The sequence below is a fragment of the Chelonia mydas genome, chromosome 2 (genome assembly GCF_015237465.2).
Source record: "Chelonia mydas isolate rCheMyd1 chromosome 2, rCheMyd1.pri.v2, whole genome shotgun sequence".
In the NCBI taxonomy this organism is placed as follows: Eukaryota; Metazoa; Chordata; order Testudines; family Cheloniidae; genus Chelonia; species Chelonia mydas.
The window spans coordinates 245,044,708-245,058,385 of NC_057850.1; the positions used below are offsets into that span (position 1 = coordinate 245,044,708).

A 13,678-nucleotide genomic window follows, 5' to 3' on the forward strand; every position below is an offset into this window, starting at 1 on the left:
TTAAGGAGGACATCTTGCCTGCTTACAATTAAATGCTTCCTAAGCCCGTTTAAGTGCTATGCTTTGACAGTAGTAATTATCTCATGTCACTTAATATGATATAATGTCTACTTACGTGTAATGGATATGCCTTAATTTTCGAGGAAACAGTTTCTGTTCAACTGAAACATGGTACGGTGATTAAAATGTAATTTTCACTCAAGCGGTAATGCATATTTTCCTATAAACACATACCTAAATAAACACATCACTGTCTTTGCAAGATAGACTGTTAAAAATAGGGAAATCCCATATTATTCTGCTCTTGATTACAAATAGCTGTATAATCATGTAAATCATCTATTTACCACCCTCATATCACAACTAATGTTAAACAGCCAAATAAATATTGTGAAGCAAATCAAAATAGCTTTAGGTCACTGAAAATATATATGCTATTTAATAACTGTATCGAAGCCACTTCATGTAGTTTCATTAAGTGATAACAGTTCCCATATTCTGAATACATACAGATAATTTATCTCAAAGCTTTCTTAAAGTAATCTCTGTTTATGCCATATGCATTCATAATAAAGAAAATACCCCAAATCTGTTCCACCAAAACTGAAGAAAATAGTTCAGGAGACGTGACAGATGTAACCATTTCACTTGTTGCATCAAATTCAGCCTACTTATTCCAAAGAATGGTCTGTATGATTTCTCTGTGATCTTATTACAATCCCACAAATGATGCAAGAGCTATTAGGATTAAGATGCTATGATATTAGATTTGAGTTCCTTTGACCATTGCAGTGGATAACAACGTAAATTTGAAATCTGTATAATGCCAGTGTGGGTAATGCAGATTATTTATTCCTTGATAATCTCAAAAATACTTAATTATCAATGGCAAGAAAAAAATACTTCAGCTTTTTCAAACCTTCCCCCTCAATCTGACAGTTCTATTTTGTTCCACTTTCCAAGAAGGTAAAACTAAGAAGATTGCTTCACACTGTGTTTTACTTTTCATACCAGCCTCACCCTCAGCTCTGAAATACAGCGTCAGTGGAAAGAGAGTGAAAAAATGCTATTCTATACACAGGTTACAGTAAATCTATTTTTTAAAGGACATGGAAGAAATCAGGCTGGTATTCGCAAGTTTTTTCTACGTACAACCACTGCTTCTGTTTCAAACTCTCTAAAACTTTTCTCATACCATATCAAATTGATGCTAAACGCGCCTACCAAAAAATGTGTTACAAGGAAATTAATTTGCAAAGGAACAAAGCATATACAATCAAATTCTGCGTTGTTCAGTTTGATTAGCTAATGCACATACAGCTGGCCATTTGTCCTGAAATAGATCACCTGCTTATAATTTATTTTTTACCATTACATTTTTTTGAGTAGGCTAATGTATATTTTTCACTCACCCTCCACAATTTTTTAAATCTCTTCACTCTGGACAATTTTGCTTTGTTCATTCCTGATGTCTGCAGGTCAGATATGTATCCTATGTAGCAGCAAATATGTTCTACATCAGCTTGATGTCCAAAACAGTAAAGTGCTAGTTATTCTTGAAAACAGAGGCACTCCCTAGCTTTTAATGCTGCTTCCAATAACCACACAGTTCACAGCTCAGCATAAAGTAACCAATAGCTGAACATGACATTAAAAAAAATCCACGCTCTACAGAGATCATAGAGGGAGCAGTCTTGATCCATCCAATGCTTGATTTAGGTCAGGGAAAAAAATATTATTGTCAGACATCCAACCTTAAGAAGACTCATGAACTGAAAATGGTGATGGTATGAAACATTGTCATGCTTAGCTTTAACTTACTTAGGGATTGCTTTAATCGTATATTAATAAAACCCAAAGCTGCTTCAAAATATATGGAAATGAACAGACATTAAAAAATGTCTGAAATAATCTCTAGTGGAATGATGCGAAGAGTTTCTTCATGCAGTAGCTTCGACTTTGTTTAATTATGTTCCTTGGCATAAATTCAGCAAATGGAAAACGAAGGATTAAGAGCATTAGAAACTCAATTTCAGTAAAAAATATAACTCATTATTTCACCATCCGTTTCTGGAATGAGCAAATAAATTTGTTTACAGAACATTCTTATTTCTTTTGAACAAGTACTGACTGTGAGGCAGATCTTTATAGCAGCTGATTGCTCTAGTAGCTATCAGAAAAAAACCCACAACTGCAATCATATCACTTCAGCATGCAATCTAGTCACATCCCGCCAGATAAACGACATCAGCTATGGTCAGGACTCTGACAGGTGGACCACAAAAGAAAAACCACAGAATGCTCCCGGAAGCGCCCTTGGTGATTGAGTAGGTTTCACCTTTCTTTCTGAGCCAACAGTAATCCAAAGCATGGTGCAATCGAGCACTGTGGTTCAGAAAGTCAGTCTTTCAGACGAAACACAAAAACAGGTCTTCACTTGTAATGGTCATTAAACATTACATGGCTCTTTTCTCAAGAGCAGAGAGGACATCCTATCCAAATTCTAGATCATTCTTCATGATTTACATTCAACCTGCCTAAACTTCACCTACAGTTTTAATTGGGGCACAGTGTTGCTGGGTACTGTGATTTCAATGTACATAGGACCAAATCTCAACGTTTTTATTTAGTGCTCATGAAGTACTTGTGAAACACACTAGTAAAGTGTATCTCATGTCTCCCTCTAGGGCAGGGGCGGGCAAACTTTTTGGCTTGAGGGCCACATTGGGTTTCGCAAATTGTATGGAGGGCTGGTTAGGGGAGGGGGGTGTGGCCCGGCCCCTCATCGCCCCCGCTTCTCATCCCCTGACAGCCCCCACCCCCCGGACTCCTGCCGCATCCAACCCCCCCTGTTCCCTGACGGCCCCCCCAGGACCCCTACCCCATCCAACCACCCCTTCTCTCTGTCCCCTGAGCACCCCCGGAACCCCTGCCCCTGACTGCCCCCCCAGCTGCCCCATCCAGCCCCCCCTTTCCTTCCTTACTGCCCCCCCAGGACCCCTGCCCCATCCAACCAGCCCTTCTCCCTGTCCCCTGCCTGACCCCGGAACCCCTGCCCCTGACTGCCCCTCAGGACCCCTGCCCCCATTCAACTCCCCTGTTCCCTGCCCTCTGACCGCCCCGACCCCTATCCACCCCCCCCACCCCCTGACCATCCCCCTGAACTCCCCTGCCCTCTGTCCAACCCGCCCTGCTCCCTGGCCCCTTACCGTGCAGCACAGAGCATCGGGTCAGCTCGCAGCCCTGCCACGTCGCCCGGAGCATTGTGCCGGCAGTACAGTGAGCTGAGGCTGCAGGGGAGGGGCCAGGGGCTCAGGGGCTGGGCAGGAGTTTGCCCACCTCTGCTCTAGTGTCTCGTCCACTAGAGGATTAAGAGCCTGCTACTGCTACCAACTCTCCTTTAGCTCAAGAGGCAAAGAACTATAGATCTGTGCTATGGATCTGAAGCTATAGGGACGAAATCCTGCTGCTAACAGTTCCAGTGGGTCATCAGTGAACTTCTGAAGGCAAAATCCTTATGGAAATAAAAACCTGAATAAGTTCAGGATTTGGCCCACAGTTTGTGACTGTAAAGAAATTTGATGCTATATGTAAGACTTCATTTCTAAAATGACTATCAAGTTTGGTTCACATATAAGAGAAAAAATTGTATTTGTTTCAGAAGTCACAGACTGGTTTTGTGGATTTCCTTAGTTCTTGATAAGTTTGTTCTAATGTTTGATGATAAAGGCCTGATCCTACTTCCAGTGAAGCCAATGAGAGCTTTACCATTAACTTCAATGGAAGCATGATTGGATCCTTGTTTAATAAAGAATAAAAGCCCCTCATGTCTGGTAGAGAAACTTATTACATCTAATTTGATGCTTTATGAGTACTTTGCCTTAATAATGATTTTCAGAAATTCTGTAATCACATTGATTCAGGACAGGATCCCAACTCTATTTTCAATCACGCTGACAATTTGTTATTAATCTAATTAATATTGAAAAGACAGATAAAACAATTTCATATTCATAGGCACCTCGGGATTTAGAAGATACAAGAATCTCTAGCATGTACTCTTGAAGCTACGCGGTATTTTTACTTAAGAATGTCGTAGTTGCAGTTAAGTTGTATGTAGAGCAGTGATGACATGAAGACAAAATAAATTAATACTGAAAAGTGGAGCAGTCGCATAACCCTTCCTCCCTCAAAAAAGGAGCAGTAACTTAAGCAACGAGAATCTTCAGGTAACTGTATTGCCTGCAACAAAGCCATAAGACTTGAAGTGATATCCGCTATATGCCATTAAAAACATGGCTGTCTAGTAAAAGCTGCATCAACAGGACTGAGCTGGGACTCTGGCACCTTTACAAATCAATGTCTTAAAAATGGTTGGGGTGCAGGAAACTTCATCCTGCCCTTTTATCACATGGTGCAAAAAATCTTATACAATACACATCGTTTCTTCTCTGAGCGTTTTCATCTGCGATTTGCGATTATTTCACTTACGATTTAGTGTCTGATTATATGTATGTTGTAGAATGAGTGTGGTCTTCAAAGAAGTGCAGTATGTTAGGTCTGAACTGACAGTCGCTGATCTGTGAAAGCTGCTCTTACCTCAGTGGTCAAATTTGCACTTTTGTTTGTACCTAGTTTCAGAGTAACAGCCGTGTTAGTCTGTATTTGTAAAAAGAAAAGGAGTACTTGTGGCACCTTAGAGACTAACCAGTTTATTTGAGCATGAGCTTTCGTGAGCTACAGCTCACTTCATCGGATGCATAGCATATCGTGGAAACTGCAGAAGTCTTCTGCAGTTTCCACGATACGCTATGCATCCGATGAAGTGAGCTGTAGCTCACGAAAGCTCATGCTCAAATAAACTGGTTAGTCTCTAAGGTGCCACAAGTACTCCTTTTGTTTGTACCTAGGTATCCCAGCCAGTCCCCAAAGACAATATGAGGTCTATTCTACCAGGCCTCCTGTTTTTCCAGAGTTCTCATAGCTCACAGGTCTCTGGGACAGAACTCTTGTACTGATTCCAGGGCTCAGAAGGGGAAGGAGAAGGAAGATCTGGACATGAGAAGGGGGAAATGAATAGACACTGGATGAAGGCCACCAATAGATCTGGAACTAGGTTGTTTTTGCTGTGAATTAAGATGACAATGGACCAAATTCTCTGGTCCAGCCAAGGATCAGCCAGACACAGAGGCTCGCAGGCCATGCCTCTATGGCCCAGCAACTCCCTCTATTCTTGGAACAGGGAGAGCAGTAGTATAGTAGAAGAGGTGCTGGCCCTATGCCACTTGGGGATTCCCCTACACAGGGAGAGGGATTCCCCTCCTTAGATACTCAGTTTTAAGTTGCTGCAATTGAAGAGGCCAGAACCTGGCCCATTCTGTTCTTATCTTAATGCTGCCCACCCTCTCTCTCCTATTGGTGTTCATAGTAGAGGCTACAGTCATGGAAAGTACAGTATGCAATTCATCTAGTTTCCAGTGGTTATCCAAAATGAAATCTATTAATCATAGTTGAGCCAGTCTCTTTAAGCAGAAAAACAATCCACCTTACAGTTCCTTGCCTTCAGAAGTATAATAGGAACTTCTGACCCTTACTTCCTATACTGAGTGTACAGGCTGAAAATTGTTCAGTGCAATCCTTTCCCTTGCATTGATCAATGCTTATAAATAGCATTGTATTCCTGGGTCAAGGTCAAGGTGAACACTATTTGGTCTTGCAGCTTTCTTCTTTGTGGTTTGGGTATTATGATTAAAGCCAAGAGAAATTATGGTTACATCTGAATTAAATCCAGTTTGGAATCATACAAAATGCTTTGACAGCTTTTCAACATTTCAATCTGACTTTTTCCCTAGGTGTAGATTTCAGGATAAAGGCCTAATTTGCAAATAATCGAGAAGAGTTAATTTGCCAAACTCAGAGTAACAGCCGTGTTAGTCTGTATTCGCAAAAAGAAAAGGAGTATTTGTGGCACCTTAGAGACTAACCAATTTATTTGAGCATAAGCTTTCGTGAGCTACAGCTCACTTCATCGGATGTAGCTCACGAAAGCTTATGCTCAAATAAATTGGTTAGTCTCTAAGGTGCCACAAGTACTCCTTTTCTTTTTGCCAAACTCCTTTACCTGAAACATGTGCTTTGGAAAAATCACTTTTCACTGTATTCAAAAGGCTGAAGCTCACAAATGTTAAAACACTGACATTCAGTAAGTACCTTGATTAAGATAAGGGATCTGAAAGAGAGCAGAATGCAGCCCAGCTGATATTACCAAGCCTGATCAACATTAAGTCCACCCCTTTTTTCTGTACACCCTGACCTGAAACTCAGGCTCCATTCAGTAAAAAAGTGCTAACAGTCCAGTGGTTTTTATCTTCAAATCAATAGCTGCCCTCCTTTTATTAACCCATTGATCATTTACCAGATGAACTACACTTTGTAAGAAAAATACAGTAGACCTGAGGGAGAGAGAGAAAGAGAGAGAGAGATGAAGAACACAACTCCAGGCTTTGGATTCTATGAAGGGAAACTGACATTTGCTAAAAATGTGAACATGGAACAAATACCACTTTGCCTAACAAAATCCTTTCCCCTAGAATTCGTATAGTCCTGTCCTCTTCCTCAGTTCTGTCAACATGGCTCCCTTGTTAAAAACCCTTTGTTTTCCACATTGATCAAACTCTTCTCAGTGCCAACCTCTTGCTGCCTTCATTATCATCTATGTACTCGCTGGCTCCCCTTGCTCCTCCCAAGCCTCCATTCCCACCGTCCCCTTTCTACCTTTCCCCAAATGTCTTTGAATACATTTGCCTCTCCCTCTTCTTGTGTCCCAGTAGCCTTGCTTCCCTTTCTTCATTCCCTTCCCCAGTAAGCTCTCTTGGACACCACTAATGCTGTGAGCCTGTACTACAGTGGTTCTCAACTCTGGTCCACCGCTTGTTCAGGGAAAGCCCCTGTGCACCAGGCCAGTTTGTTTACCTGCCACGTCTGCAGGTTCGGCCGATCGCGCCTCCAGGCCAATGGGGGCTGCGGGAAGGGCGGCCAGCATATCCCTCAGCCCGCACTGCTTTCTGCAGCCCCCATTGGCCTGGAGCGGCGAACCGGGGCCACTGGGAGCCGCAATCGGCCAAACCTGCAGACGCAGCAGGTAAACAAACCAGCCCGGCGCGCCAGGGGCTTTCCCTGAACAAGCGGTGGATCAGAGATGAGAACCACTGCTGTACTAGATCCAAGTATATAATAAGCCTACTGCACGGTCTGTTCAGCTTGTAAGTTCCTGGGGCACCAGCAGGGGCAGGGGCAGTGTCTCACATGTAATTACTGGGCAGCGCAGAACCCACTGTCAGCAATCAGTAAGCCATAGCCCTACATGTCTGAACAGCTCTAAATGGGCCACCCTAATTATCACTACAAAAGTTTTTTTTCTCCTGCTAATAATAGCCCACCTTAATCGATTGGTCTCATTAAAGCTGGTATGGCAACGCCCATTTTTTCATGTTCTCTGTATATATATATATATATCTTCCTACTATATTTTCCACGACATGCATCTGATGAAGTGGGCTTTAGCCCGGGAAAGCTTATGCTCTAATAAATTTATTAGTCTCTCCAGTGCCACAAGTACTCCTCATTCTTTCTGCATTTTTCTCTAGAAAGACATAATTGTCAAACATTTTTAAAATATATTTATAATTCAATACCATACAGGTAGTGTTGCTAACAGACTCTCCTTTCCCTACAGGCATCTACTGCCACCTATTTCCTGGTAAGCAATTTCTACCTTTTAAAATTTATTTTTCTTGTTTTTTATTTTTTCCCATTGTCTTATTTCCCAAATCAGCATATTTTTTCTTAATTTTATATTTGGCTTTAATTTTATCCCTCCTATATTTTCCTTTCATACAATATCTGTCCATATCATAGCTATCTTATTAAATTTATCCATTCCAGGACATTTTTATCCCATCTTCTTTCTCTTACATATATAATAATAATTAAGAACATTTAGCTCTTATATAGTGCTCTTCATCAGTAGATCTCAAAGTCATTTACAAAAGAAATCAGTTTCATTATCCCCATTTTAGATGGGGAAACTGAGGCACAGAGTGGCACTGAGACCTGCCAAGGTCACTCAGCTAGCTAGTAGAGCTGGGACTAGAACCCCAGTGTTCTGAGTCATTGTTCAGTCCTCTATGCACTCAGCCTCATTTTTTCTCTTGTATATACACGACACACAATTGTACTGTATACAATAAATATCATATATAGAGCAATATATGGAGTATGGCTGGGATTTTCATTGTAGTTTGACCATTTTACCACTGAAGGGGCTCCAGTTGTGTCACTGTATTGCACAGTCCACCTTTGATATTTCTAAGATGCCTTTTACCTAAGTATCAACGTGCAGGTAACCTGATACCCTCCCACTAAGGAAACATATGAAGGTGGTAAAATACCTTAGCAGTTCATAGAGAAGCTTTGCCCAATAAAATCATGTAGGGCTGCGTTGTTAGTCTGCAATCCAGCACATAGTAAGGGACTTGGTTGACTTTGGAGCAGCTCAGGAGGGAGACTGTGACTTTGGGAATCACAATCTCCCTCCCCATTGCTGGAGAGAAAACTGTGCTGGATATATACCGGTCATGGTCTACAGTACTCTCCCCAGCGCACTGGTGCAGCTATGCTGCTGGATGTGTCTTTGCAGGGGCAGTGTTGGAGGGGGACAGAGTTGTGACACTGTATGATGGACACATGACCAGTTATATCGTTAGTATTGCCATTGTTAATCAAGGGTTTCAGAGTAACAGCCGTGTTAGTCTGTATTCGCAAAAATAAAAGGAGGACTTGTGGCACCTTAGAGACTAACCAATTTATTTGAGCATGAGCTTTCGTGAGCTACAGCTCACTTCATCGGAATTAATCAATTGCAACAAGTCTTGTACAAAATATATCATGTAAGCTGTCACTGGTAAAGTTATGATTTGTCGAACAGGATTATCCTATTTGTATGCCTGTATCATTTTTATATCTGAAGTTCTGAATATTGACTATGTACCAGTATGTCAGATGTGTTTGCTCCTGAGGTAACACCCACCAGGTAGTTTACAGCCAGTCTAGCCAGCACATTGTGAATGGACCATTCAAACTGATGGCCCATTAACAAACACAATGGGCCATAGATGAAGTTTATCCCTGCCCTGTGAGCCTTTCTATGGTTGCCTTAGCCAGAGTATGGGTAATGGCTGCTCCTATGACTCATGAGAGCATACAAGGGCATATGACTTGCTCATGTGACCCTGAACTCCATTTTGTGCCTATAATTCTCCACAAACTAAGACTGTGAGTAGTCCCTCCACATGGGAGAAAGTATAAAAGGCCCTGGAAGCATCTCCATTTTGCTTCTTTCCTGCTCTGATCTCTGGACTTACACTAAAAGGAGCATTCTGACCAATGGACTGAGGACCCTGCCACTCTTTTGTAAGTTAAATTACCAGAGATTTTACAAATCAGCAGTTTATTCCATCATCGCTTCAAGCCTGATACAAGAGTTTTGTAATGAGTGTATGTATTTGATTTCCTTAACCATTTTAATTCTCTCCTCTTTCTTTTCTCTTATAAATAAACCTTTAGATATTAGATACTAAAGGATTGGAAACAGCATGATTATTGGGTAAGATTGGAGTTGTATATGGACCTGGCTATGTGGCTGATCTCTTGTGATGAGAAGAACCCTTTGTTTGATGAAATTAATTTTAAATAACCACTTGTCATTAAGTCTAGTGTCTGGGTGGTGAAACAAGGGCTGGGATATCTAAGGAGGCTGAATTTCTGACTTCTTGTTAACCAGAATGGTGAGACTGTAGTTTACTTGTGTTACTGGCTTGGTATACCTTATGGAAGAATAACCACCAGTTTGGGGTAGATCTGAGCAGTTTGTCCTGAATCTGGTATTCTCAGCTTTGACTAACTGAGGCATGATGACAGGAGTCAAAATTCCACCCACCCGGAGGACCCTGCTTCCCTCTCCCCCAGCCATACACAGGAAGTGGGAATATGGTGCACAAGTACATCAGGCATCAGCTATACTAGCCCTGTAACAAGTTCAAAGCCCCCGCATGCTATAGGAATCTTGTCCAGAGCAGGCTATTTTCTAGTCCCTCAGGTGACATAAAGAGGCCAGAAGTAACCAAGCAGCTGACCAATGAACTTCAACAAATAAATAAACCCTGTTCTATCCTGAGGTATTTTTCTTGTTGTTTTTAAGCTCTGTTTGACCATTACAAAACTGGGGCATTAATGACCGAAGAAAAATTAGGAGTCCAGCATGAGTACACAAGCTAAATATATCTTGGAAATTAGTATTATTACTCTGATTTTTATAAGCCATGTGAATTTGTGGAATATAAGTCGTCTTCTATTTACACATAGTTGGTCAAAGAAAGAATCCAGTCCTTATTCACCCAAGGAAGGGCCACAGGACTAACTTTCTGACCCTTCCATTACAATCTCATCTCTAAAACTTCCCCTTTACTGATATTCAACCTTTTTCCCCTATGCCAATTATATTTACCAGCTGATAAGTGACGTATTTACAAACCAATTTTTCAAAAGTTTTACCTGCCTAATCTCTCTAATCTTCCTGGTACATCACACATGTTGAAAACCCTAGTACTTTTTTCAGAGTAGCAGCCATGTTAGTCTGTATCCGCAAAAAGAACAGGAGTACTTGTGGCACCTTAGTACTTGCATGCATCCGATGAAGTGAGCTGTAGCTCATGAAAGCTTATGCTCTAATAAATTTGTTAGTCTCGAAGGTGCCACAAGTACTCCTGTTCTCTTCCCTAGTACTTTTTGTGAGCCTGACATGCATTCAGCTATGTCCATAATTTCCCAAATCAGTTTGGTAATGAGACCAGCAATTTTCAACCTCTGCCAGTCTCTCAGGCAGAACAGCATAACAACCAAATGGGCTGTGTGACAGGCTGACAATATCTTGTAATGCCCTGAGTAAACCTTATGGAATCAAGATAAACTTTCAAAATTAAATTAAAACTTATTAAATTAGGCTTAATACCTGTAGGGTACATTGTATTAAAAATAGGTTTCAGAGTAACAGCCGTGTTAGTCTGTATTCGTAAAAAGAAAAGGAGTACTTGTGGCACCTTAGAGACTAACCAGTTTATTTGAGCATGAGCTTTCGTGAGCTACAGCTCACTTCATCGGATGCATAACATATCGTGGAAACTGCAGAAGACATTATATACACACAGAGACCATGAAACAAAACTTCCTCCCACCTCACTCCCCCGCTGGCAACAGCTTATCTAAAGTGATCCTCAAGTAGAGCCATTTCCAGCACAAATCCAGGTTTTCTCACCCTCCCCCTCCCCCCCCCCCCCCCCCCCCCCCCCCCCCCACACACATACAAACTCACTCTCCTGCTGGCAACAGCCCATCCCCCTTTGAAACCCCTCTTTATAATGCGCATGATAATCAAGGTGGGTCACCTGCAGCACTAATCCAGGTTTTCTCACCCCCCCCCCCACACACCCCCCTTTTTTTTCCAAAAACCACACACACAAACTCATTCTCCTGCTGGCAACAGCTCATCTTACAATGTGCACAGCAATAATCCAAGTTTAACCAGAACGTCTTTGGGGGGGGGTTTGCAGGAAAAAAACAAGGGGAGACAGGCTACCTTGCATAATGACTTAGCCACTCCCAGTCTCTATTCAAGCCCAAATTAATAGTATCCAATTTGCAAATGAATTCCAATTCAGCAGTTTCTCGCTGGAGTCTGGATTTGAAGTTTTTTTGCTTTAAGATAGCGACCCTCATGTCTGTGATTGCGTGACCAGAGAGATTGAAGTGTTCTCCGACTGGTTTATGAATGTTATAATTCTTGACATCTGATTTGTGTCCATTTATTCTTTTACGTAGAGACTGTCCAGTTTGACCAATGTACATGGCAGAGGGGCATTGCTGGCACATGATGGCATATATCACATTGGTGGATGTGCAGGTGAACGAGCCTCTGATAGTGTGGCTGATGTTGTTAGGCCCTGTGATGGTGTCCCCTGAATAGATATGTGGGCACAGTTGGCAACGGGCTTTGTTGCAAGGATAGGTTCCTGGGCTAGTGGTTCTGTTGTGTGGTATGTGGTTGTTGGTGAGTATTCGCTTCAGGTTGGGGGGCTGTCTGTAGGCAAGGACTGGCCTTTCTCCCAAGATTTGTGAGAGTGTTGGGTCATCCTTCAGGATAGGTTGTAGATCCTTAATAATGCGTTGGAGGGGTTTTAGTTGGGGGCTGAAGGTGACGGCTAGTGGCGTTCTGTTATTTTCTTTGTTAGGCCTGTCCTGTAGTAGGTGACTTCTGGGAACTCTTCTGGCTCTATCAATCTGTTTCTTCGCTTCCGCAGGTGGGTATTGTAGTTGTAAGAATGCTTGATAGAGATCTTGTAGGTGTTTGTCTCTGTCTGAGGGGTTGGAGCAAATGCGGTTGTATCGCAGAGCTTGGCTGTAGACGATGGATCGTGTGGTGTGGTCAGGGTGAAAGCTGGAGGCATGTAGGTAGGAATAGCGGTCAGTAGGTTTCCGGTATAGGGTGGTGTTGATGTGACCATCGTTTATTAGCACTGTAGTGTCCAGGAAGTGGATCTCTTGTGTGGACTGGACCAGGCTGAGGTTGATGGTGGGATGGAAATTGTTGAAATCATGGTGGAATTCCTCAAGGGCTTCTTTTCCATGGCTCCAGATGATGAAGATGTCATCAATATAGCGCAAGTAAAGTAGGGGCGTTAGGGGACGAGAGCTGAGGATTAAAAATGCAGTGGTATATGTGCTGTGGCATTGTATGTACCTTCTCTAGTATGGAGGGGAAGGATGCTAATGAACTTCCTCACCATCAGCCTTTGAAGCCATCTCCACTTGAGAGATACGCATATACTAGCTCTAACAGGATTCTCCAGAGACCAACAAACAAAGAAGAGACTTTTGGATAAATAGCCTCAGTTTAAACTAACACAGGGCCTTCTTCCTGATCCAGCAAACAGCACCTCTGGTCCAAAAGGAGACCAGCAAAGGTGAGGTTTTGAAAGACTTTCCCTGACAACGCCCATATTAGAGTTGGGATGAACACTAGTAAGCTTAGAAGCTAGCATGCGTTCAGGTTCTTTTATTGTTTTCTCTGTAATGCTTTTTACCTTAAGGAAAAAATAGGCTAGCATAGAAAGAGCTGTGTGATAACGTAGCTCTCTATAGCCCTGACACTTATTGCCAGTCTCTGAAGAGAAAGCAAGCAGGTCTGTTTAGGCAGACTATCTTGGTGGAGAATACACAGTGAAGGCCTAGGACCGTTCAGGCTGGACATACCCGGCTCAGAAGGCAGTGAGATGCAGGTCTCCACCCATCAAGGCAACAACTGGGGAGCTGGAAGCCAAGAGTGGGAGCCCATTGAACGCTGAAGGGAACCACAGGTGCAGTTGCCCTAAACTGTGACAGGCTGTACCTTTAGCCTCTGGACAGTAGGCACATGCCAACAAAAGGCAACACTTCCTCATCATTTTCATTGTTAAAAATATTTCAGAACATACTGGCCACTGAAAAACTGTATGTTTGGATTAAAACTGGTAAAGGAGGAATGTTTTCCTACATTTTCAAGAGTTACCAGAGATTTGGGATGCCT

At 42.3% G+C, this 13,678-nt stretch overlaps 1 protein-coding gene across 5 annotated transcripts in view; it reads right to left on the minus strand.

Moving 5' to 3' along the window:
- DPP6 (dipeptidyl peptidase like 6) overlaps positions 1-13,678 on the minus strand; it is an 812,601-nt gene that overhangs the window by 492,859 nt on the left and 306,064 nt on the right. Inside the window, exon 1 of one of the 5 annotated variants that reach the window (XM_043541564.1) lies at positions 1,413-1,619. The exons of the other annotated variants lie outside the window; for them this stretch is intronic. Coding sequence (XP_043397499.1) covers positions 1,413-1,463 — 51 coding nt within the window. The 5' untranslated portion in view covers positions 1,464-1,619. Of the gene's footprint in view, positions 1-1,412; positions 1,620-13,678 lie in introns of those variants that run through there. 5 annotated transcript variants of the gene reach the window in all.